Source organism: Myxocyprinus asiaticus, chromosome 21 (genome assembly GCF_019703515.2).
Source record: "Myxocyprinus asiaticus isolate MX2 ecotype Aquarium Trade chromosome 21, UBuf_Myxa_2, whole genome shotgun sequence".
Classification (NCBI taxonomy): Eukaryota; Metazoa; Chordata; class Actinopteri; order Cypriniformes; family Catostomidae; genus Myxocyprinus; species Myxocyprinus asiaticus.
Genome location: NC_059364.1, coordinates 9773037 through 9800740, shown reverse-complemented (window position 1 = coordinate 9800740; position 27704 = coordinate 9773037). Strand labels below are relative to the sequence as shown.

Sequence of the window (27704 nt, the reverse complement as noted above, 5' to 3'; positions counted from 1 at the left end):
TGAATATGCAGAACTGTGTGTAACAAGGTCCGGGAAAGGAGGAAGCAGGAACCGGATTAACAATTAACAAGACTTTAATCAACACAAATGCTGAACTGAAACATAACAACAGACGTTGACACACACACACAGCTCCGTCTCTCTCTCTCTCTCTCTCTGGCATCCCCGGCTCCTCCTTTATCTCTCTCCCACTGATTGGGCAACTCAGCGCCGACATGCATCCCCTCGGCCCGGCCACGCCCTCCTCCTCGTCACATATTCCCACCACCCGATTCAGGCGTCAGGGACCCAGACCAATGTTTCCACCTTTATCATGGTGCATCGATCCTGGAAATGCCCAGGACCCTCGCAGTTCCAACAGACCGGCCCAGACTTCACACCCACATGCGCAGCAGCAGATTCACCAGCCTGTGGGGGAGAGTGGAGAGGGTTAGGGGAAGCTAGCAGGATGAATGGCCCATGGGACCAGTTTTGGGGAAGGCATTCCCCGTTTCCGGGGAACATGATACAGGGAAGGGGGAGTGTGAGTGAAGGGAGAAAGAGGGAGAGAGAGAGAGAGAGAGAGAGAGAGAAATGAAATGAAAAATGAGAGAAAATGACTCGCCGTCCCCTGGATACACTGCTATATGGTCCTCAGCCAACTGGATTGCCTCCTCCAGCAACACCGGATGGTGGCATTTGACCCACTTTGCCGTCCCCTTCTGCAGCCGGGAGATGAACTGCTCCAGTGCCACGATGTTGATGACGTCGGCAGCGTCGCCCTCCTCCTCAGCCAGCAACCACCACCGGCTGGCGTCGCAGAGCTGTTGTGGGAAGGCAGAAGGGTGGCTGACCTCGCTCAGCGCCAGAGTGGGGAACCGCTGGCAATGCTGTTCCGGGCTGCGGCTGACCCGTTGCAGGATGGCTTTCTTCAAATTGGTATACCCCAGGAAGTTGGCCACCTGAAGTTGTTGTGCCACGAGTTGGGCTTCCCCAGACAGCAATGATAGCAGATGGACCACCCACTGTGAGCGTGGCCACTTCAGGGCTCTTGCTGTGTGCTCGAAGAGCTCCAAGATATTCACTTGCGTCACATGGGGTCCTGCTGCTGTTGGGGTTATGGCTGAAGCCCCCTCCTGGGGTATCAAGCTCCGCAACACCCGCCAGTCCTCTGCTTGGGCCTGGAGGAGCACCTTGAAGCGCTTCTCCTGCTCCATGCGCAGCTCCATGAGGGCCTGATATTTTGCTTGGTGGATGCTGGTGAGGGACTTGAAGACTTCTTCCAGCGGCAAGGACGTCATGGCAGCGTATCCTTCCTCCTTCCTGGGTTTCGGCACCACTGTGGCAAAAGTTCTTAACTCTCTCAAGGAGGAAGCGTGAGACGACAAATCAAACTCAAAAGGTATTTTTATTTTCTCTCACTCAAAAGCTTCAAACTCAAATGTTAGCTGCAATGACACATACACACACACACACACACACACACACACACACACACACACACACACGTGCAGGCTCGGCTCTCTCTTCCCTCCGGCGGTCTGGATCTCCCTTTAAATCACTCTCCGCTCTCAGTGCAAACACAAAACAGCTGTTAGAGGTGATTTCCCACAAGTGCCAACCCTTACCACACTCACTCTCTCTGCCTCGCTCTCCACGCTCTTACAGCCATGCCCCCATCACCAGAGTAAATGATGAGAGAATTTTCATTTTTTGGGTGAACTATCCCTTTAGGCTCCAAAAATAACAAAAGAACACCATAGCTGTATCATAAAAGTTGTCCATATGACATCCAATAGCATAGCTTGAGGAACAGACCAACATTTTTTTATATATATTTAAACATGGCACGAAAAGACCATTGGTTTTTAGAACCAAGCATGACGCAACAATTTTAAAGCTAGTGAGATTTGAAAGCTGTGATTAAGGGAAAGATTTTCAATAAATAACAACTTAAATTTGGGTCTGTTTCTCACACAAAGCTCATCATATGGCTTCAAAAAACTTGGCACATAGTGTACAAGTTGGTCAGACTACTTTTGTGGTACTTTGATTTCAGTTTTAAAGCTTAACAGCTAAAGTCTGCATTCACTTTTATTGTATGGAAAAGAGCAACATGAAAATTCAGCCTAAATTCTCCTTTGATGTTTCATGGAAGAAACTCAAGTGGGTTTTGGAACAACATGATAATGGGTACATGACATAATTTCGATTTTTGCATGAAATATTCCTTTAATGTCTGAAGAAATTGTGTAAATCTAATCAGGATTACAAAATGTGACCAGCAACAATTAGATCATACCTTTAAAACTGTTCCCAATCTCTGATTAAGCATGCGTAGCACATTTAGATTTTAGATTTTATTACAGTGAACTCAGATGCAATGTTGGCTTTTTCCATATCATGTATGAATATTTGAAGCAATAGATAATAAATTTAGTAAAATATAATGATGCATGCTGTTTAAAAGGCATGAGAAGGACTAAAAACCTCACCAACCAAACTTGCCTGTGTGAGTCCAGAGTCTATTATAAGCTTTGCTGGTATGACACGCTCTCCTAAAGCAGAGAAATGGCCCAGACTTGCTCGCAGAGCTGCAGTTGATATATTTGTGCCGCTGTCCTGACCAAGAGTCAAGAACATTTTCAAACCATCAATGTTCTTACCTCCCAAGATTCAACCTACAATGTGTCACATTCTAGGCTCATGGTAATGAACACACTTGTATCTTCATTGTATATAATAAAAACTTTTTATTCCTTATCTACAAAATAAAAGATACAAATAAAAACCAGTTGGCACTATGTGTGTTTTTGTTTCATCTGTTTAAGTGGAATTTGGCCACTGAAATCAAACATTTGCTCATTAACTTGTGCTCTTGTTTGCTTTGGCATTGATTTTTTTTCCACATTGATTGAAGGGGTCGTTTTACCTTGATAAATGTCTCTCTTAATAGTCTGTAGGAATCAAGAAAAGTTCACTAAAAGTGTGCTGATTTCATCATAAAGTATTCATTTTATGCGGGTAGTTGCCAACAAAATGTAGCTCTTGCTGTACTTGCTGATGAATTAAGTCCTAAGCAGTTTCCAAAAGCCACTTATTGAGTGATAAAATATGTGTGTACTAATGGTTGGAATTAGGAATGGATGCAGTCTGTGGAAACAGTTATGGGTAGATGCAGGGTCCACTATTGAGAAAAGTGTTACTGATCACTGGAAGACAGTGTGATAGGTGGGACACTGATGAGACTTCATGTATCTGATGGCAAACTTGAGCTCCTTGCTCTTCTTGTCCCACTTGTGGATGGACATGAGCAGTAACTGTTGGTCCACTTTGCGTCCCATAATGAGAAAGTTGCTCCCGAGGTTGTCCAGCTGCGAGCAGGGACAGTTGGCTCCGTTCTTGATATATAGCGTGAGCTTCTTTAAGTCTTTCTTCCTCAGAACTCCCATCTTCAGAACCTTCTTCTTCTTTTGTGCTGCGATGAGCTTGCGGTCACCTTTTTCCTTTTTCACCTCTTTAATCTTCATTTTGAGGGCTGCAGACGAAATATAGAAAGACTTAGAATCACCAAGGAAAAAGCAGAGAGACCCTTTGGAAAAAAAGTATGCTCTTACATTTTTTTATTTTTTTATTTATTTATTTTTTATTTTTTGAGGAATCTTTACACAGCTATTTTTGACAGTTTATAGTAACCACTTCTGTCAAACTTTAAAAAGAACAAAAAACACCAAAAAAAACAAAAACAAAAAAAAAACAATATGAAAGTACCTTAAAAGTAGTCCATATGATTATTTTGCTATATTTTAAGTCATCTGAAGCCATACAATAGCTTTGTGTGAGAAAAAGTTAAGTCGATATTCCAGCCTGGTCTCATGAACAATATGTGACTGTGGCAACATTTTTGCAAAACAAAATTATGTGCTTCATTCAGGGGTGGCGTTTGCGGATGGCAGAGTATGGAAGATGCCATACCCTAGCATGCAGACAAAACCAGGAAAATATTTGCCTCATTAAGATGCAGTTTGCTCGTCACTTCAGTCTGTGTCGGCCTCGTTTCCCAAAAGCATCATAAGCCCAATTATATCATAGAAACGACCATACGAATCATCTTAGAATTATGGGCTGTTTCCCAAAGGCATAGAAATTTAAAGGAATAGTTCACCAAAAAATGAAACTTCTCTCAACATTTACTCACCCTTATAACATCTGGGATGTGTATGACTTTCTTTCTTCAACAGAACACAAATGAAGATTTTTAGAAGAATACCTCAGCTCTTTTGGTCCATACAATGCAAGTGAATGGGTGCCAACATTTTGAAGCTCCAAAAATCACATAAGTCAGCATAAAAGTAATTCATATGACTCCAGTGGTTAAATTCATATCTTCAGAAGCGTTATGATAGGTGTGGGTGAGAAATAGATCAATATTTAAGTCAATTTTTTCTATATATTCTCCTCTCTTCTCAGTCAGTTTCCACTTTAACTTTCACATTCTTCTTCTTGTGTTTTTGGTGATTCACATTCTTCATGCATACGCCTCTTACTGGGCAGGGAGAAGAATTTTGATCAAAAATGGACTTAAATATTGATCTGTTCTCACCCACACCTAGGGCTGGGCGATAAAACAACCTCGATATTAATCGCGATAAAAGAAAATCCACGATATTGATGATATGCTTTTGAGTAATTTTTGATATTTATACTATGTTCTACATCTAGACGATCAGGTGCATTTCACTAAAAACGCAAGTAGTTTGGTATTCTCAGAATGTATGAAGTTGCTAACGTTAGTTGTCTTGCTAGATTAGGCTATGCCGATCAAAGCGGTCCAAGTCCGGACCCCGGAGTGATACCATCTGGAACGCAAGACATCATGACGACGGTTGCGCCCTCTCATCTTCTCTAGTGAGCAGTGCGACAAAACAACAGTACTGTGTACACCAGCTCTGATCTTTCTGTGCTGTATTCTTGAATATTTTTCTCTAGCACCAAACACGCTTCAATTATGCCCTGTCCTGCTCCGCACACGTTGCTTCACTTCCCTGCATGTGAGTTGACATGAGGCGCTGCATAAATTAAATTGGTTCCAAAGTGCCTGTAGACCGTAAATTTTTTTCCTTCTCAATTTAGCTTTATTAATCAGCATGCTACGAGCCTTTAATAATAAACAAATAGATTTCTGTTCTAATTTTGTGAAAATTATTCAGATGTCATCATCTCTGGCAAGGAAAGACAATAAAATTATTAGTTGGGAGCCTAGTCTTGGGCCATTCAGACTTCTACATTTTCTCTCAGGTGAGACCTCTGAACCCCCTACAGTATAATTATTCAGTCACACGGGCTTCTATGCCCCCATACTTGTGTATCTGAATGTAAAAAAAAATTCTAACAAATATTGTACTGATGTTATTAAGACTCAAAATGAACAGATGGTCTTTTAACATTCATATCCAACTGCACTCGATTGATAAACTCCATAAAATATTTTAGTATTTTGGTAGAAGATCCTTCAGACTCCACTGCTTTGGCTGTCTCTGGTCCACCAATTCAGTTTTTAAGAGACTATTTTTACTGTATAGGATTAAAAAAAAATTCTTCTTCTGCTAACTTGGAAATTCAAAAAACATTTGCAAATTGCAAATGTGAATGTATATTGTGATAAATATCGATATTGAACAACATGAAAAAGAATATTGTAATCATATTTTTGGCCATATTGCCCAGCCCTACCCACACTTATCATATCACTTCTGAAGAGATGGATTTAACCCCTGGAGTCTTATGGATTACTTTAATGCTGCCTTATGTGCTTTTTGAGCATCACAATTTTGGCACCCATTCACTAGAATTGTATGGACCTACAGAGCTGAGATATTCTTAAAAAATATATTTTTTTAGACCGAAATTTGTGTTCTGCAGAAGAAAGAAAGTTATACACATCTGGGATGGCATGAGGGTGAGTAAATGAGAGAATTTTAATTGGTGAACTATTCCTTTAAGAACTTGAAAATGGTAGTAGATTTAGTGTTCTGGAGTAAGGACATACTGTATCTGACTTATGCAGACACCTGCAGGACAATCGCGAAATTACCCCTACACAATTTAATACAGTTAATACAGTATCTTACACTTTATGCACTTTATGCAGACGTATACAATGTGACCATGATACTTTAATTTTAAAGTGTATTTATATTGAAATAGAATATAATTATACAGGTCTACTTATATCAATTAATCTAGATAGGCCTATTGTTTTATATAATATACAGTAATATATCGTTTTAAACTAAGGCATAAAATAGATAAATGAAAAATAAAATTTGATTAAATAATTCAATAGCATAAATCAATAAATACCTTACACACATTTGTGCAGGACCAGGTAGTTGGTACAAAGTGGCCACATGATTAAATTACAAGCTAAATTCAGAGGAAATTGCAATGTTTTATTTATTATACTGTGCACTTGCAATAGACCTACTGCCAACATATATATATATATATATATATATATATATATATATATATATATATATATATATATATATATATATATATATATATTAAATATGTGTGATTAATTTGTTTGATTAAGAGATTTACTCTAAACCTTTCCCAGCTAGGTAAATTACATGTATTTTTTATAAATTTACACGCCAAGCTATAAAAAATTACAATGACAAGAAACACTACATGGTCACATTTCAGCACTCACATAAGGACAGCAACTCTTAAGAAGCACTTGCGAAGTGCAGTTTTGGGAAAAGCCACCGCTGGCTTCATTATTGCACGTTTAGCTGCAGTTTCCCAGTTAAGTGTCCAGCAGGAAGCGCCAAAAGCGAGTGAAATGGTGTCGTAATCAGACGAGGTTTTTCAGGTGAATATTAGTTGGGGTTTTGATGAGTAACACGTACCTCCTACACCTAAAGCTTTTACCTAAACCTAACCTATCTAAACCTAAACATAATAATGTTTTAAAAAAGCAAATGAGAAGTGAACAAAACAGACATTCTTACCCTAAGCCAACACCTAAACCTAACCGATAGTGTTTTAAAAGCAAATTCGACATGAAAAGCACATTTACTGAAGCAACCACATAATTTTGTGTCGTAACTCTCTTTGAAGTAAGCTAACATGGAAGATAATCACATTGGAATACGTGTGTAAATGTAGGTGGGTCTGTCAAACAAGTGTTAAAATATATGTTTTTTCAAACGATGTGATATAATAAAGGTGTTTTGATGTCATAACATAGCAGTGTGTGAGTATTAGTAAAAGAGCCAAAAATATGTGTTAATAAAGTCGTAATCAGCCATTGTTGTCGTGATTTGTGTGAAAATAAATAAAACGCGCAGTTGTTGTAGCACCTCTAGTGTTAATTTCACCAGAAAACTGCAACGAAACGTAGAATTCAGCACATAAAAGTCAGTTTACAAAAACTGTATTATAGTAACGTTCATTTTATGAGGCTAGGTTGCGATATTCACCGATAATCTTTCTTTTCACAGAAGCTGCAGTCTGACAATGTCTAATAATGTCAACATGAACACAGAACAGACACGAGCAGTGGTGGGCAAGTTAAATTACGGTCTGTCAAAGCTATCATATGGGTTCAGAAGACCTGGAATATAGCGCATGAGTTGTATGGACTACTTTTATGGAGTTTTTTTTGTGTGTGTGTGCTTTTTGATGCTTGAAAGACATGGCCACTATGAATTGCTATTCTATGGCAAGAGCTACATAAAGATTCCTCAAAAATGTCTACTTTTGTGTTCCACCAAAAAAAAAAGAAAAAAAAAAGAAAAGAAAACATATATGACATGACGTTGAGCAAAAAATTTGCAGAATTTGGAGGACTGGAGATATAGAAACACACAGATGTAATACACCAAGAAAACACCAGAGAGATCAATCGGAAAAAGATCTGGGATCTACGTGTTGTCATTTAAATTTATCCATTGAAAAAAACTGGAAAAAACTTCCATTGAGCTCTTAGTCACACTCTGGTTCTCCGTTATATTTCTGCTGTCTCAAGCAACAAGACATTTCACAACAAGCACACAGGAAGAACCAAGGCTATCCACAGCGCAAGAATACTTTACACCTCCCCAGAGGAACATAATTTAAACATGGACGGCACTTATTGCAGTCACCCAGGAGAGGGCAGAGAGACAGACGGAAAGTTTCAGAGACAGATGCGAAAAGTGAACACCAGATCACATCCCACCTCTGGCCTCTAAGAGGGCCAAAGCCCTCAAACTTTAATGTCCTTCTTTAAAACACCAAAATATCACTATTGAAGCATTTTCTTCCATTTCAAAATCTTTTTGTAAATACCAGGAGTATGAGGTTTCCATCAAACCATGCTTATCCTGGGACCTCGTTTTGGGTGATTCCATAAGGCTTCTGTTGTCTTCACAACTCTTTTACGGCTCTAGCTTCTCACATGATTCAAATAGCATTTTTTTAAGCATTAAATTATCTTGACTGTAAATTTATATGCCTGTTACTTTTTATATACAGTATGACTGTTGTGGAATGGTATATGGTATTGTAGTCCTAGCTAATTTCGTATTGTAACTCATATTGTAATATAATAGTTCTACAGGAAATTTTGCTGCTCATGGCTTATCAGGACTGGACTTTCCTTTGTTAATAGCCACCTTAATGCACAAGTAAATCATAATGCGCTTTGAATCCAAAACTTTGTGTTCCAGTTGTGACAGGTCCTGTTGTTTTTTTTTTCAGTTAACAGCTTGATATTAAACATGAATATGGCAAGTAAAGCCTGTAATTAATGCTATGAAACCCGACTCATGCTGTGGGCTTGCTGAGTACACATTAATCAATGACAAAATGTCTCAAAGCAACTGATACATCTGGAGTATTTAAAAGCATTATCAGTGTGAGCTGGGGCTCCTTGTCTACTATTATAAACAAACATTCATGCAGATAGATAGATACACACACATCGCTTTCAGTGAAGGAATGCATGTTCGCCTGTTTTGCAATGTCATGAATATCATTTCAAATGTTATGGCTTGACAGAAAAAACCAGACATATAAAATACAAATATCTGAATAGAATATATTAAACTTGCATGCTTTGAGTAAAAATTCCCCTATTTTCCATTGGCTGGACAAACAGATTGTCCTGCCCAGAATTCAAGCCATTGGTTGTTAAAAGTGCCAGGAGCCACAATGTTTAAAATTTTCGGGGAATTTAAACTGTGAATGGCTTACTTATAGTTGTCTCTGCACATTAAACTGTGATAGGAGAATACATTTGCATAACTGCAAAGCTCATTTACCTAACTGTAGCTCAGCTGCACATGCCATTTTTCTCTCTTTTGATTCAAGTAGTCGCTCATGAGTCATGACCCGTAATGCTTGTGGGGAGTGTGCATGCCTGGGCAATATCGCAGTGACAAGCCGAAACCAAAAGAGCTGTTTTAAATACTTCCAACTAAAAGTACGAACAATAGTAATTGCCTTAGCAAACACCACAAAAAAATGTATATGTTGTAAAAAAAAAAAAAAAAAGAAAAAGAAAGACTTTTTGCTCACATTCTGTGTGCTAACTGAACTGCATCACCTTCATCACTTACATACCAAAAAAGTTAAATGTTTTTTAGCTCAGCCTATAAAAACAAAAAGCCAATGACAAAAATTGGCAATGCTGAAGTAGTAGCTAAATCAATGCTTAGACCCACATCCAAGTCATCAATTAGAGCATTTATGATATATATATATATATATATATATATATATATATATATATATATATATATATATATATACAGGGTTGGGAGGGTTACTTTTTAAATGTATTCCACTACAGATTACAGAATACATGCTGCAAAATGTAATTTGTAATGTATTCCGTTAGATTACTCAAGGTCAGTAATGTACTCTAAATACTTTGGATTACTTCTTCAGCACTGGTAGATTTTTTTCACTTGTTTTGACCATAAAAATCAAAAACAATTTTTTTTTTAAACAAAATACACGTTAAAAATGCATTCTCTGAAAAACCTAAATATCTTATGTTGTTATGTTGTCTTGTGTTGTTTCTAAAACAAGATAAATCAGATTGATTTTGTTTTGTATTTTTTAGATATTTTCACAGGAAAACAATACAAAAATTATCAAGAATATGATTTTTTGCCCTAATTTTACACAAGGTTTATTTCTATTTCTTCTACTCCAAACTTACTTCAAATTTACTTCTCTGTCTGCTCGTATGAATGTAACACATCATAAGAAAGTGTTTCACTGCTGTTTAAATGCACTTTGGATCGCATCATTTATATGTATAAATGTTTTCCATCTGAAAGGACTAAATATTAAATTAAACAAATGACAATAAAATGCAAAATAATCTCTTCAGTAATCAAAATACTTTTTGAATGTAACTGTATTCTAATTACCAATTATTTAAATTGTAACTGTAGTGGAATACAGTTACTTATATTTTGTATTTTAAATACGTAATCCCATTACATGTATTTCGTTATTCCCCAACGCTGTGTGTGTATATATATATATATATATATATATATATATATATATATATATATATAAAATGTATACAATTGTGAAAATCTAAAATTTCTGCATTATGTTCAACTCAAAGGCTTGTCAGTTCCCAGACTGTGATTAATTTTTAAAGAAAAGAGTCTCTGTTGTTGTGCTTTTCCCCTTATTAGGCATTTCTAATGTCAGAATTATTAAAGAGCATTCCTCCCTTAAAGCTGAAGTACATAATTTCTGTGCTGCTAGTGCCACCAAAAATTAAAAATGAACTTTTTCAATACAGCTTTCTGAATACACCCCCCCATCTGCCATTGGTCAAACAAAGTGATAGCCCTGCCCCCAACTCACACCACTGGTTCAGTAATGTTGTTCGGGCGGGTCTCTCCAAACAAACAGAGCAATTTAAATAGCGCCACAGAGAGACAGTGATTACAGTTTTCGAGACAATTAACATATGAATGGCTTACTTATAGTTGTCTCTGCACATTAAGATGGGATAGAAAAAAGTATTTTAACACAGAAAAAGTGACATACTTCAGATTTAAGGCTGCAAAATCACCATTAGATTGATTCTCACATTAAACAGGGCTAGAAGATTTTACATCTTTAAATACTCCAATCGTCTGTGAAAAAAGACAAAACAGTGCTTATAAATAATGACTTTACAATGTTGCAATCTATAATGGTGTAAGTCAGAAAGAAGCTCTTAAAAAATACGCAAAAATACTGCAAACTATAATGGATTTTGTATTAGATATTTTGTGAAGATAGAAGTTTAGCAAAGCATTTTTTCTAGTGGAACTTGCCTGTACTAAACAGAAATGTCTATTACCTTGACAATGTGATGGATATTGTACTCTGCCCTAAACAAAATGGATCACCATGGACATATATTATGTTGTGTAATCTTTTCTGAATTATCATTCTGAACTATATATTTTAAGAATGATTTCAACTTTTACATTAAGCCATCAGTTAATATTTGCATTGGAAATAAAATACTTATCGTGATTAACAGCAGTTTGAGGATTTGTATCAAAGTATTTACTCTGAACTCCCTGTAATTTGTTGCAGTTTTAACAGTTTTAACATTATTTCTGAGTTGGACACAATGCAGGTTATAGAAGTTAAAGCTATAGGGTATTTAGTCAGCAATCTTTCTCTTAACTCCAGTTTGTTTACTTATTTTCATATGTATTTAATTAAGGATTCCGTTTATTTTGGAGCATTAAATGTGAGCACTCTTCAAAAGCTTATTTGAACTTTTCTTTGAGGTAAAGTTATCTCACTTATATAAGGAGAATGACAAATTAAAAAATTAAATGTGAGCCATTACAAAATCTCAAAACCAAACTCAAAAACAATGAATTTCCTCTGCACTGTATAAAATATTAAATCAGCAGTATTCTGCAGCCAGTAAATACACTCTGATGTAGAGCTTTCTCAGTCGCGGTCTGCACATCCACAAATCATTTGATAAGTGTGCTGGCTGTCTAGTATGTGTTGATATACTGATTGCAGTTACATTGTGGAAACTGGCAGCAGCGACCGCAAAAAATAAAACTCTACGCAATATTTGAAATAAAACAAATAGAGCACACTTTCAAACTTATTAATATAAGCTCACTGCACAGCACTCTATGGTATCAGTGCGATGAGCATTATCACTCAGTAGCAAAAAGCACTGGCATATGTTTTTTTTTTTTTTTTTTTTTTTTTTACATTATTACTAAATTCACTAAATAGTTGCAGCACTAGTTGTACATGGTATTTCAGCACTAAACCCTCTGTCTTTTTTACTAACTACCGCAAACCAGTTTAACCAGGTGCTTAATGTGCTAAAATGGCACTTCGGCGAAACACACCTCATCTATGTAAATTAGGCTTCTTATAGATTGCACTGTTTTCACAAAACTCAGCACTATTTGCCTGGTGCACTTAATGTTGTGCTATTATCTGCCCCCATTTCCTCCTTCCCACCAACAAAAAGCAGTTAAATGGATTATTATTTAAAAGAGATGTTTGTGTACATTTTCTAGCAATCATAGCAGAAGCAATTCATCAAATATGTATTGATCAAATGATGGAGAAGATCGTTGTGAGCAGGAATATGTCCAGATGTATGGTGTAAGGCAGTTACAGAAGCCAACTCATGGACGAAGCTGTACAGTAATTTGGTTAGAGCTTTTGCACTTTTACCTAATTTGCATAATTCCTTTAGTGAATCAGGTGCTAAAACAACGCGGACTGCATGTATGTTCAACAATGGGCACAATTCACTCTTAGTGAATTCCCTCCTCTAACTCGAGCTCTCTTTGTGATGTCTGGACTAAACTTTCTAAACTTGTATGACTTGTTTTTATTTGTGTAAAATGTAGAACATAGAACACTCAGAGCAACTACTAACAATATTTGGTAGGGTCGTTTGTCATAGTTATTAAGGAAAATACGAGTAAATCCAAGAGAAACAGCCCTCACAGCCAAAGATAAGTCAGGCATATGTGTGGCTCTACTGTGCCGTAATCCTGTTCTCCCTAAGGATTTCCAATGGCTTTTAACCTCTGAAGTCTTTTATTCAATGCCAGAGACTCATTCTAAAGATTCACTTTTGACAGATCAATGGAACTCTAGTCAGAATACATCACTTTAAACGAAGCATTAAAAATCCAAAACTAGCCCAGCAGGAATCATTCAGCTCCATTAAACACTGGATGACCATTCTATACCAACTCACTTACACTATGCACTGAAAACTTGTTGTTTTGTTCTTCATCTGGAATTCTATATTTTTCAAACTGCATTCAAATACTCTAATAGGAAAGAAGTAGTATTATACCAATATATCAGCCAGGCCAATTTCCAATTGTACAATAGTTGGCCATTTTGAAACTATCTGCATTAGCTGATAAATTTGGCTGATTGGCCAATTAACAAAAATGGTAATTCCGTCTAGTGTCAGTTTCAAAGTCTAGTGCAATAGATAGTAACTTTTGTGTTCAAAATAACTGTTCAGTTAAATTCAGCAATTTTGTGTACATCTTTTAGGTATCAATACATTTTATCAGAATTTGCCAACGGTAATCCTATTCTCTGAAGGAATATTGGTATCGGCATCAGCCATTACAGAAAGAAAAAAAAATCTGTATTGGTCAACTACTAGAGGGGACAAAACATGATTGAAAAAGAAGTTTTTAATTAATTATAGCCCATTAATATTAATACGATGCATAGCAAAGCAATGACATATTGTATTTGTTTTTCTCATGATGCCACCATTATATGTCTTCTGAAGACATTTGACTTATAGTAAAGACTTAAATATTGATCTGTTTCTCACCCACACCTATCATATCACCTCTCAAGATGTGGATTTAACCACTGGAGTCATATGGGTTACTTTAATGCTGACTTAATGTGATTTTTGGAGCTTCAAAGGTCTGGTCACCATTTACTTGCATTGTAAGGACCAATACAGCTGACATATTCTTCTAAAGCTCTTTGTTTGTATTTTGCAGAGGGAAGAATGTCATACACATCTGGGATGGTATGAGGGTGAGTAAATGATTAGAGAATTTTCATTTTTGGGTGAACTATCCCTTTACATTGACCACTTTGCCACATAAGCAAGTCCAATGTTTTTCATCACTCATTTTTCCAATTATGAAGAGACAATTTCTATACAGTAGATACAAGTTACTAATGTAATCAAGTTTTATGTCTTAATAAAAGTTGTATATGTGATGTACTGTATATGAATTTCTTACCAAAGTCACTGGCGCAGTAGTGCTCCATTATGGCGTCGGCTTTCAGCTCGTTATCACAAGGTGGACACACTTTTGAAACTAAAGGGTGAAAAGAGAGAAAGATAGATATGAAATGAGAGTTAAAAAGCACTATAAAGGTTTATGAGTTTTGTGTTCTTTTAGGATTTTGTTATAAAAGTATATAACATTTTTGGTAGTGAAAGTATACTGTAAAATATTACGTTTTGTCAGTTAACCTAAGAAATGGGTTTTATTCATGTCAACAATATTATTTATGTGTTTTTTATTTTTTTATTTTATTTTTATTAACTGGCTGAATTATCCTGACTACATTATATTTTACCACAAGTTAATTTATAAGGTAATTTATAAGGTCCAATAGAAATAGCTTTACCAAACAGAATTGTAAAAAATATTGTTTTAAAACAGATTTCCTGAACACACCCCTGAGATAAATGTTAAATTTAATTAATCACAGGAGTCTCAAACTAACTCATAATGGGTTGAATGTTTCACATTCAAATATATTGGTTCACCATGTTCATTCTAACAGTTCTAATAGAGGTTTAGGTTTTCATGCAGCCAGGGAGCAGAACACAGTTTCATTGGAGTGCTAAACTTATGCGGGGGCAGCAGGCCAGTGCTAATGAAGCTTAATCCACAGTGTTTGAAGCCATGAGTGGGAGAGGTTTGGCAACCTCTAGTTTTATTTCTTTAATGAGGAGGGGAAGTTATAAAACATGATTAAAACTTTTGCTTCTTCATCACTGCCAAAGCACATATACACTCTTTTTCTAGTTATTAGTGGTGCTTACTAAGACAAGTATCACTATTACTGTTGCTCATCCTCATACAAGTATTACATGTTTGTGTATAACCTGTCCCACACCATTTTCGATACAGACATAAATAATAGGGATGTCCCAATACCATTTTTTTTTTTTTGGAGACAGAGTATGAGTACCAATACTTCCTTTACTTGATGATACTGATATCTGTTTTTTGTTTTTTTGTTTTTTTTAATACAATACTGTGATACTGATGATTTGAGCATGTTTATTATGTTTCAGCAAGTGTCACTCATACAACATCATTAAAAAAGTAAATTTATAAAATTATAAAAAAATCACAAAAAAAAAAAAAAAAAAAAAAAACATTCACAGAAAAAAAAAAAAAAAACACTTTATACAAATTTTCACTATAAAACAAAACCAAGATGACTGACCTGCTGACTTTATTGGTTTCAGCAACTGAAAAAAATACAGTATTCAAAAATGGTCAAAAATCTAAAATTTTACAGAAGAGAAAAAATTATATTAACAACCAATATGTAAAGGCTGTCTATTAATAAGGATTATTTTGCTAATTTAAGGGGCAGGTGAACAGAAGCATCTCTGCATGATATCATGTAGGGCCCAATTAAATAGTTTTTTGTTTTTTGCAAAGTTTTAATTTTTTCTGAATTCAGTATTAAACAGTTCAATTAAATTGTTTTATATTATTATTATTATTATTATTATTATTATTATTATTATTATTATTATTATTATTTATTTAAATTGAGCTTTTATTTTGGAAAACAGAGTGAAGCCCTTTCAGTTTTTACTGTGCATTTTTAAGACAGCTTCATACCTCTGGAAAAGTAGGTTGATACAAGATCCAGTGTGATTATTAAACTTCAGAAGGCTGCAATTTCTGTATGTTTCATATGCTATAAAGTGAATGAGGGATCTGCTCTCTCATCTACAACACAAATGCTCCTGACGTGTTGTTTTCAGTGAATGAGCAGCCAGCTTCACACATTCACTTTGAAGCATGTAGCACATGCAGACTGTATAATTATTTCAATAAATCGCAGCTTTTGCTATTTAATAATCACACTAAGACATTTTGCGATTTAAATTTGTGCACTGAATATTTACACAATGACATTCGTACGTCTGATGCTATCAGTTTTTGGTATCTGAGCATTTTTATGAATGAGCACAGAATCAGACCTGATTCTGGTATCAAAATCAGGATATTCCTAATTAATTATACCTCAAATTGTACGGCTTGTTGAGAAGAGGTGTGCTATTACTTTTCTAAGTAATCAGACTTATGATTTTTGCCAGTCTGACTATAAAATGAACAAAAAAAATTCCCATAGAGTTACAAAGAAGGAAGGAACCGATCCACCCATGTATCTAAACACCAAAGCATCTTTCTCTCACAGGCAAGCACCACTGTCGTTTGCTTTAAAAATGGTAATAAAAAAAAATAAATATAATAATAATAATAATAATAATAATAATAATAATAATATATATATATATATATATAGAGAGAGAGAGAGAGAGAGAGAGAGAGAGAGAGAGAGAGAGATATATATATATATATTTTTTTTTTTTTTACTGTTTAATAATGCACATCCAAACAGGTCTGTAGTGTGTATATATTCAGCCCTCCATATCTGTGTTATGTTCCTGTATGACATTAACATACCATAATAAAGACAGATGAAAATGTATTTGAATATATACACTGCGGTATAAAAGTTTGGGGTCACTTGACTGAAATGTTTCTTATGATCTTAAAAACCTTTTGATTTGAAGGTGTATGCTTAAATGTTTGAAATTTGTTTTGTAAACAAAAATGTAATTGTGCCAACATATTAATTTATTTCATTATAAAACTAAAATTTTATATAAAAAATAAATAAAATAAAAATAAAATAAAGTTTTTAAAATGGATGACTTGGACCAAATAATAATAAAAAAGCAGCTAATAAGTGCCCAGTACTGATGGGAACTCCTTCAATACTGTTTAAAAAGCATCCCAGGGTGATACCTCAAGAAGCTGGTTGAGAAAATGTCAAGAGTACATTTCTGCAAAGTCTATGCAAAGGGTGACTACTTTGAAGATGCTAAAATATAACACAGTTTTGATTTATTTTGGAATTTTTTAGTCACAACACAATTCCTATAGTCCCATTTCTGTTCTTCCATAGTTTTGATGACTTTACTATTATCCTTAAATGTGAATAATAATAATAATAAAGAATGAGTAAGTGACCCTAAACTTTTGACCGGTAGTGTACATATATATTAGGGCTGTCGATTCAGTGCAATTAATTATTATTATATTATATTATATTATATTATATTATATTATATTATATTATATTAATAATATTGAAATAAACAAAATATTGCATACTAAAGCCACTTTTTGAATTGTCTTTTTGGTAACACTTTATAATAAGGTTCTATTCGTTAATATTAGTTAATGCATTAGGTATCATGAACAAACAGTTAACAATATATTTTACAGCATTTATGAATCTTTGTTAATATTAGTTAATAAAAATACAACTGTCATAATGCATTTACTGTTAACAAAAACAACTTTTGATTTGAGAAATGTATTAGTATATGTTGAAATTAACATTAACTAAGATTAACAAAAGCTGTAAAAGTATTGCGCATTGTTAGTTCATGTTAACTAATGTTATTAACTAATGTTAACAAATGGAACCTTATTATAAAGTGTTACCATCTTTTTTAATGCTTTACTCATGTGCCACAATGATATAATGCATTTTCATTATCTATATTATTATTTTTCTAATATATATTTTATTTATAATTATAATTATTTAATCATAATTTATTGAATTATTGTTATTTGAGGGGCTTTCTAAGCAAATATTTATATATACGATCATTTGCGATTAATTCGATTAATTAATCGGCATACCATGCAATTAATTCGATTAAACATTTTAATCGATTGACAGTCCTAATATATATATATATATATATATATATATATATATATATATATATATATATATATATATATATATATATATATATATACTGTAGTGGCACAGAAATTACACACTTCCGTTTTAAAGAGAGAATTCACCCTCATTCATAATTTACTCACCCTTATCTAGTTTCAAACCCATATGACATTCTGTCTTCCGTGAACCACAAAATATACTAGGCAGAATGTTAGTGACTCAGGCACCATTCACTTGGTTTGTGAAAATTCATGGTGTGAGAAAGAGAATCAACATTCTTCAAAATTTCTCCTTATGTGTTCCAGAAAAGAAAGTAATTCGGGTTTGGAACGACATGAGGGTGAGTAAATAATGCAAGAATTTTCATTTTTGGGTGAATTATCCCTTTAAGGAATCTTTTACCCTTGTCTATGTATGTTATAATAACTGATAATGATTATTTTAATATTTGTTTTTTGGTTTTCAATAGGATTTAGTTGTTTCTGTCTTTTTGCCAGCAGTGCTGTATCAGAGTATATATTCCAGGTTTCCGTCACTTCATTGACCTGCTAAACAGAGTGATTAGGAAGAATGCAGGATGTGGCTTTGTGAAGATTTGGAAAAGCAATTCATTTGTACAGCTTAAAAATACAGAAACCTCTATTCGATCCCTAAGGTGTGGTTCTGACGGAACAAACCGTGACCAGTTTGGCTGGAGGGAGTTTAAGTTCTCCATCGAAATCAACCGCACGATGATGTGTGTTATATTTGATCCCGATGGTGCTGAATATGATTTTGTCATTTATTCAGCACAGGTCCTAACAGAGCAAAAGCATCTGGCAACAAGAACTTACATGGCTCGTCTCCAGACTCCCCCTTCCAGGTTAAAAACCAAGGGTCAGAGTTTATCATCCCAGCCTCGAGCACAGCCATAGCGGCAGATAATGAGAGGAGTGGTCAAAGTTCATCAGGCTTCAGTGCACAGGTCATGTGGAGTTGAACCCCTGTGTAAGTTTCAACCGTCATTTGGTCCAACCGCCAAATTAGTAGAAATTCCCATACATTCAACATTCAGTGAGTCGGAGATGAGACAGTGTGCAGTTACTTGCACACACTTAGGGGGCAAATCACTAAGAATGAATTGTGCATGATATAGCGTGGTTTATTCAACAAAGTCTAAAGACAACTTGTACTAATTTGTACGAGATGGCAAAAACATAAGCTATCGTACTACTTGGTTCATACGAAGAGGTATGACTTTTATTCCCATACAGATCAACCAATCAATCAACCAAACAAGTAGATACAATACATACATCAGACTTTAGCTAGCCTCCTGTCCAATACTTTATTTTAAGAAATGAAGCATCTGTGAACAAATCTGGTTACTCATTCCATATTTATTAATGCATTACAAATGATTGATATATGTCAATAACCTGTTCCCCCGTCTTGTTCCAAACCCTGATTATTTCGGTCTTACATGGTACACAAAAGTTATTTTACTATTAAAATCATGGTTAAAATTATGGTTAGGTTTAGGGTTTGGGTAAGGGGTTAGACTTTATGGTGAGGTTTAGGTTTGAGGTTTAGGTTAGGGGTTCAATTTAGGAATTTTCTGTTGTTGAGGGAACTCAATGTTTCTTGCAATCTAACTCACAGGCTGAAGCAAGACGCATTCGTAAACGTCTTATTTGCACTGCAGAGCAATTCATTCTGTTTTTCAGGGTGGCTTGCTGGCATTAAGCCTAGTAGAAACTGAGCCAAAGCATGTGTCAGGGGAGTGAACATGGGTAATTCTGCAAACCGAGTTTCTGCAAGGTGTGCTAATTCAGAGATGGAGTGATATCAGACTTTTTTGTAATCTATTACCTAAAGTTCCTTTAGTAGCAGTTCTGATAAACACCTTCCTATATTAGTACAAATGTGTGTGGGGACTCATCAGAACTGCCTCTGAAAGCGGTTCATGGCCTTTCCACTCAGAAATAGTATTAATAAGCAAAAGCTCTTTAGTCACATACTTAACTGGATCATATCTGTTATGCAGTACCTTTTGAACTCTGTTACTTCTAAAAAAAATTATTCTGTTGTAATTTAAGGAACTGTTTCTGTAAAAGAGTATAGGAAAATCCTATAGTTGATTACCAATTAAAACATTATTCACAAAAAAACATGTGTTGTTTGAAACATTTGATAAGAGTAAGGACAAAAAGGAAGAAACACATGCAATATTTCTTAATAAATTGCCAGTTTTGCAACATGGTCTTGTAGAATCACATACTATAACTACCGGTACATTTGTGCAAAATAATTTTTACGAGGCTCGTCATATGTATCGTGGAAGTTTCCTGGTGAAATGAACACTAGAGATACTACCAATTCAACAATTCAAAGTATTCACTTTCACAAAAAATCATGATAAAATGGCAGATTATCAGTTAATAAACACTTAAGATTTTTTTCATAAATTCGTAAGCTTTTGTAAGTACCCTAACCTTTCATAAGTAAAGTTGAAACAGTCCAGAAAATCATGCGAGTCGACACGTGAGCCCCTTAAAATAATGTTGTTGCTTCAGCAATTACGTTTTATTTATCTCATATTTGCTTTTTATGACACTATCGGTTAGGTTTACGGTTTAGGGTAGAGAAGTGGGTTTTGTTGAACTTAAAGGGATAGTTCACCCAAAAATGAAAATTCTCTCACCATTTACTCACCCTCATGCCATGCCACATATGTGTGACTTTCTTTCTTCTCCTGAACCCAAAGATTTTTAGAAGTATACCTCAGCTCTGTAGGTCTATACAATGAAAGTGAATGGTGACCAGAACTCCAAAAGCTCCAAAAAGGAGATAAAATATCAGCATTAAAGTAATCCATAAGACTCCAGTGGTTTAATCCATGTCTTCTGAAGCGATCCAATTCTGGGTGGAACAGACCAAAATGTAACTCCTTTTTCACTGTAGATCTTGTCATTGCAATCTCTAGGCACTATCATGATTTCAAGCACGATTACACTTCCTATTGATTGACGCATGCGCAGAGCGTTATATGGTGCTATAAGAAGTGTAATCAAACTTGAAATCATAATGGCCAAGGAGACTGCTTTCAAGATGTACAGTGAAAAAGGAGTAATATTTTAGCCTTTTCTCACCCAAAACCAAGAAGTCATTTATTAAACCACTGGAGTCTGATGGATTAATTTTATGCTGACTTTATCTCCTTTTTGGAGCTTTTATTGTATTCAGCAGATGAAAGAAAGCAACACAACTGGGATGGGTTGAGGGTGAGTAAATGATGTGATTTTCATTTTTGGGTGAACTAATCTTTGAATAGAGCATATCTCATTTATTGTGGAGAAAATGTAACCCAGTTTTAGCGCCACTCAGTGGACATTTCACCTCCAAACTGAGGCCTTACGAATAAGGAACCACGTAATATAATTTTGCAAAAATGTCGCCACAGTCCCGTAATTTTCATGAGATCAGGCTGAAAATGTACTGCATAGTAGGAATGTCCCAACACTCTGTCCTAGAATTTCAAAGAGTGGCCACATAGTGTCTATTGTTGGCAGAAAGAACTTGAATAAAGTGTCTTAGATGGAGAAATACTAGAAGAGTAAAAGCAGTGAAATCATTCGCACTGAGTTTGCCATCATAGATATATGTGTGGATAGATAAACTGAATCTGAAATTCCTCAATTAAGATTAATTCTCTTTTAAGTCCGCACAGTTTCCTCAGAGAGCTGAGCAAGTTCTGCGCCACTGAGTTTCTCTATCAGAGTTTATGGGGAAAACGTTCTATTTAAACTATGCACGGGTCATAATTTTATGGCTCATTTGGACCCTTGAAGTTATGAGCAGCAACATTTTCGACATAAAACATTAAAAAGGATGAAAAACTGCTGTGATTTATGTCTGTTTAAATGTGCAGTGAGCAAAGACAGAGACATGTAAACCTGTCTCTCTCAGGGCAGCAGTGCCTCGGCATTCACTGGAATCATGCAAACAATGGAATACACATTTATTCCAATCCAAGCCAGTATGTTTGTTCTATGTTGCTTTTGTGTGTTTAGCTAAATTACTTGTCTTAATCGTGTTGCTCTTGTCTCAACACAGTTTACACATGATAGATTTCACAAAAGATGCACTGTATTTTTTCCTTCCATCCTTTATTTCTTTCTTTACATGGTTCCCACGGTTATGGAAAACCTGGAAATATCAGGGCATTTTAAAATTGTGATTTCCAGGCCAGGAAATCACATGAAAATTAAGAACATCTTTAAAAGTCACGGAAAAGTCATCTTGTGAATACACATTTTTCTAGTTATGCTAAGCTCCAAAACATTTCAGTGGCTAAAAATTATTCTTTTTGTTCCACATTCTTGAAACTTGAGCAGCACAATTTTCTGTGTAAATCGTTCATAAATCCGATCTTTTGTAAACTGCAGCATTGATATGATTGCAACAATTTACGTAAGAATGGTTTTATGAACGATTTGCACATAAATGTGTTCTGCTTTTTTTAATGAATAAAGCCCTTTGAGTGCAATTGCTATGAAATGATTTTTAAAAATCCTTATCCAGTAATCACAACCAACTGAAAAATTCAGGGGGAAATTCATTGGTCAAAAAATGTGGGAACTCTGCAATTATCTGTGGAGCACAAAATATGTTAAGGACTGAAAGCCACAGTCACCATTCACTTCGACTGCATCTTTTACCATACAATGAAAATTAATGGTGACTGTTCCACAAAAAGAAAAATGTAAAGTCATAAGGGTTTGGAATAACATGAGGGTGAGTAAATGATGGCAGATTTTTCATTTTTGGGTGAACTATCCCTTTAAGAAAAGTCTCCAATTTGAAAAATGAACTTAATTGTTTAAATAGATGTTCTGTTGTGCAGCTGAAATGTGATTCACTGGAATGTATCATTTGCTGTCATGTAAGTGTCCACAGACAGCCAGTGAAACTTGTCTGTGGTTCTTGTTATGAACGGGCCTTGTCCCAAGATTTCACCTCAAACCACAGGGGAAAAAACAGCCCTTCACGTCCCAGGGCCTCAACTCGAGCTGATGGTTGCAGGCCAGAGCAACTGGCCTTGTCAATCGAGGGTTTGTGCTGTCATGTTATCTCTAGAGTCCTGTTTCACATCGATGTGCACGTTCACCAAAACACACTAAACGCTTGGCTGTGAGCGACTTTCCCGTCCAGCTGCGATGTGGAAAGCACATTTTACTCTGCTTTGCTAGTTTCCATACTCTTAGTATCATGTCATTTCAGAACAGCTATGGTTGTAATTGATATTGTCTCAAAGGTCCCTCTCTTGCTATTCTTGCTCTTGATTTTGCTGCAGTTTTAAGAGCTTATTATTCCAAAAGAAGCCAAGCTACTTAACTTAGATGTATGAAAACAGTGTTGTTGAGTTAATTGTTTTTCTTTTTTAAAAACATTGTAATCAAATCTTAGCAGTGAAAAGAGTAGCTGTTTGCCACATTTACACATAACATAAACATTTACTGAACTATCTAAATGGGGATATACCATAGACTTCTATTGTTTTTAATTATAATTACCCTTACCCAAGCTACTCCCCTTAAAGAAAACATTTTGCATAATTTGTCCAAATGAGGACATTTGCCTCTAAAGGACGTTTTGTCAGATTTAGTTCACTTCTATGGGTAATTTCCCCCAAACTATAGCAAAGTATGTACTCACACTTGTATGACTTTCTTTTCTCCATAAAACGCAAAAGGAGATTTTAGGTTAAATGTTAGCATCAGTCACCATTACAATGAAAGTGAATGGTAACTGAGACTGAACATATGATGCACTAATCACTTTCCTTCCAGATTGCGCATTTAAGTAAACACTAATAAAACATTGTATTATTTTATTTGAATCATTGGCTTCACATTTAGTGCTTTTAGGGCCTAAAACACCCTGTTCATGCTGCTCAACACCATCTTCAATATCCCCCTTAGGCACTAACTACTCTCCCCCTTTTCTCCTCTCTTATCTTTCGTCTCCTCTGTCCATTACAATAGACCTTATAGTCTCAATGAGATAAAGTAATGTACAACCTTCCAGACTAATTAGTGATCCAAAGAGTTTGGCTGTCTGGCTAATTGGAAACCTAAAAGCAGGATTAAACAAAGAGAGAGAGAGAGAGAGAGAGAGAGAGAGAGAGAGAGAGAGAGGCAGGGGGCAGCAGGCACTGTCCTCTCCACATTCCACATAAGATGTTTGCTTTAGATAGTGAAGTTTTTTGTCCGTCCAAGAGTCTTAATTTTACTCTCTCAAGACCCTCAGGCAAAATCAAGTAAGAGGAAATCTACTAACGGGCCTTGTTGTGTAGATCTATGTAGACTTAATTAGTGCAATTTTTTTTTATTTTTTAAACTATGTCACAATAGGAGGTTTTAAAATCAGCATTCATGAAAAATGAAATAAAATGTGCTGTTGTTACCTTTAGGAGCCATTTCTATTTGACCTGGCCATTACATATTACTTTCATTTAGTGTAACCAGATATTTTCAGGTTGATTAAATCTTTTTAAATAATATGTTTTATTTGAATAAAATCAGTTCATTAAGAAAAAATACAAATGGACACTTTAAAACTCATTTTTAGGTTATTTTACAAGTTTAAGTGTACTTAAAAAATATTTAGGGTTCGGTACAAGTTATGCTTAGTCGAAAGCATTTGTGGCATAATGTTTATTTTATTTAGCAAAAAATAATTTCAAGTCATCCTTACTTTTCTTTTAAAAAAGCAAAAAAAAAAAAAAAAAAAAAAAAATGTACGTTACAGTGAGGCACTTACAATAGAAAATAATGAGGCCAATTTTTGGAGGATTTAAAAGCAGAATCCTGAAGCTTATTATTTTATACTGTAAAAGAACTTACATTAATTATTTTGTAAAACTTGTGTATTATTTGAGCTATAAAGTTGTCTAAATCATTGCTATGGCCACAAAGTTGTAAAATTGAATATAACTTTACACAGAAATAGTTAGTGATTTTATCACACTAAAATTGTTTTAACACGCATATTGTTTACATCTTGTGGCTATACTTTTGAAACAGTGAGTATTTTAGGATTTATGGATTGGCCCCATTCACTTCCATTGTTAGTGCCTCACCGTAACCTTGATTTTTGCTCTTTTTTTTTTTTTTTTTTTTTAAGAAAAGGAGTGGCAAGTGAAAATTATTGAACATAATTTCCCTTTAATTAAAACACAATGCTTATATATGGAGCTTGCTGAAATGGTAGAATGTTTAAAATGTTTTGTATCTTCTTTGGACAAATTATTGGGATTTTGACACATCTTTCATGGAATTTATGCATTATGTGTGCTGGGTCATGTAATGCTGTTGAAAATATTTGTCAACACATTCAATTTACTGTTGTTTTTTCTTAATTCATTCATTAATACATTTAAAAGTCTGTGTTGCACTCATTAACATTTCATACTGTGGAAATGAATTGACATTCAAATTATGAATCAATTACAAAGATGTTCAACTCTAAAACTACAAGTTTTTGTAAGTCCTACCTGGAGTTTGAGTGGCGTGCCCCTCTGAAAATTGCATGGCAATACACAGGTCATTGTCAATGGGGAACTTCTCGCATTGCAGCATCTCTGGCCAGGGGAAGCCGTAGGTCTCCATAACTGGGGCGCAGCTGTCCCGCACGGCCTCACACAGAGAGCGACAGGGGTAGATGGGCCGGTCCAGGCAGACCGGAGCAAACAGGGAACACAGGAACACCTGTGTGTCGGCATGGCATCGCTTTGCTAAGAGGGGCACCCAGCTGCCAGCCTGCTGCTTGACCTCGGGCATGGTCTCGTGGTCCAACAGGTTTGGTAGCCTCATCTTTTTGTAGCCCACATTATAGCAGAGCCGGAGGTCAGCTGGGATATCCACACACTGCGGTTGCTTGGTATAAAACCGGCCGTTTTGGAAATTGTCCGATTGCCAGCTGTAGTAGTCGTACTCCTCTGCTGAAGCAACTGAGGTGAGAAGAACCAACACCAGGGTGAAAGCCTGTGTTAGAGACACCTGCCTCTTCTCTGCCATGTTCCTACAGTTCTAGTGTACTTTAGAAGGGGGAGGCGGGAATCGATGAAAAAGAAGATTTTTAATCCTTTGCTTTTTCCTGTGAAATACGAAAAAAATTACAAAAAGAGGTGGTTATGCTTGGTTTTCCTCCTCTGTCCCTAAAGTTGTCCTGCCAGTCCTGCAGTTCAGTAGAAACTCCTTGGCTTCAGCCTTTCAGAAGATGGTTGGAGCAGCAGAAAGTGGCAGGTCTCAGTGCAGAGCTCTTTTCTAGCTTGTCTCAAGTGCACCTAGTGTAGAAAAGCCAGTGGACTCAGGGCCCTATGAGCTGACAACCCCTGAGAAAGCTTGTCCACCCACCTCCTACTTTGGACTGGCTTCCCCTGTCCACTGCAAGCACCGCCCACTCCCAACCACAGCCAATTGCTGCACAGTGGGCGGCACCCTTGCCTGGACTGTCACACCCACACAGCCCACTGCCTTGCAGACACTTCTACAGGCAGACCATGCATTGTCCTGCAGCACAATGCATGCGTGGTTTGCACTGGTCTCATTTAGTTTCTCTTTAGCTCTGTAGCTCACAGGGACACACAAACACTTATGCAGTTGGGTTTAAAGCTCTGAGTCCACATTGAACATTTGGAATTCAATATCTTGTTAAAATCTGGAAATAAAGAAAGGATTCAAAAACAAAGAAAGGTTTTGAATAAAATGAATATGAAATATGTACGATTCTGCACTATTTCTAGGTCACTATTCAAATAAGCAAATTTATGTTTTTGATGATGTTTTCTCTTTTGTATAATAGGTCTGATTTCCTCACTTGCATTAAGCAAACTAGATGCTCTTTGGAACATTGTCAAATCATGCTGAGATAACACATCATCAGGTTTTGCAAAAACTTGTCAACATGTCAGCTTGAGTGCATGCAGTCATTAAAGCAAAAGGACATAGCATAAATGACAAATATACAAAATCGAAGCATTTTCTCAAGTAGTCTGAGACTTTTGAACCCCAAAATAGATTGTCCACATACATCACATGCCCTGGCCTTTCAAATTCCTCTTTATTAGGAAATACACAGCAGGCAGGAAAAATGTTTCATGGCGGTGCATCTACAGGTGGTCTGGGCATTTGGCCGTTCTGTTTGAGATATGCTAATGCTGCCGCTGGATGTGAATAGAAACAGGCTTTCTCTCTGTCTCCTTCTATCATTTGCTGTCACACTGTGGGGCCCAGATTTCAGCCCACAGCCACCCAGCAGAAGGGGGTCGCACTGCCTTATTGCAGCTGTCCAAATACAGAGAGACCTTACTGACAGATCTGCATCTCTTCATCGATTACCAGTTAGCATTTTTATTTTTCTGTGGTTTTGTGTCTGCCTTTTTCTTTTCTTTCCTCACCTCTCATTTCCTTTCCTCTCCCCTCCACTTCCCTCCTTTCTATTCTTTTCATTTCCTTTCCTCTCACCTCATTTCCCCTCCTTTCCTTTCCTCACTTTTCCTTTCCTTTCCTCACTTTTCCTTTCCTTTCCTCTCACTTCCTCTCCCCTCCTTTCCTTTCCTTTCATTTCCTTTCATCTCCTCTCCCCTC

At 35.9% G+C, this 27704-nt stretch overlaps 2 protein-coding genes across 2 annotated transcripts; both read right to left on the bottom strand.

The window, feature by feature from the left end:
* Positions 1 to 56: 56 nt before the first annotated feature.
* Positions 57 to 1280, bottom strand: LOC127412434 (uncharacterized). The gene is made up of 2 exons (XM_051648780.1): positions 605 to 1280; positions 57 to 408 (listed from the first exon to the last, which is right to left on the bottom strand). Exons 1-2 carry the CDS (start codon positions 1278 to 1280, stop codon positions 401 to 403), a joined length of 684 nt encoding a protein of 227 aa, XP_051504740.1. The 3' UTR covers positions 57 to 400.
* On the bottom strand, positions 57 to 26456 carry LOC127412432 (secreted frizzled-related protein 5-like). Its single transcript, XM_051648777.1, has 3 exons — positions 25610 to 26456; positions 14286 to 14363; positions 57 to 3517 (listed from the first exon to the last, which is right to left on the bottom strand). Exons 1-3 carry the CDS (start codon positions 26130 to 26132, stop codon positions 3189 to 3191), a joined length of 930 nt encoding a protein of 309 aa, XP_051504737.1. The 5' UTR covers positions 26133 to 26456; the 3' UTR covers positions 57 to 3188.
* Positions 26457 to 27704: the final 1248 nt, after the last annotated feature.

Coding starts and splice junctions, on each gene's coding strand:
- LOC127412434 (XM_051648780.1), bottom strand. CDS start 1,280: ATGACGTCCTTGCCGCTGGAAGAAGTCTTCAAGTCCCTCACCAGCATC.
- LOC127412432 (XM_051648777.1), bottom strand. CDS start 26,132: ATGGCAGAGAAGAGGCAGGTGTCTCTAACACAGGCTTTCACCCTGGTG. Junction 14,364..25,609: donor GCACGCCACTCAAACTCCAG/GTAGGACTTACA, acceptor TTCACCCTTTAG/TTTCAAAAGTGTGTCCACCT. Junction 3,518..14,285: donor CTACTGCGCCAGTGACTTTG/GTAAGAAATTCA, acceptor TTTCGTCTGCAG/CCCTCAAAATGAAGATTAAA.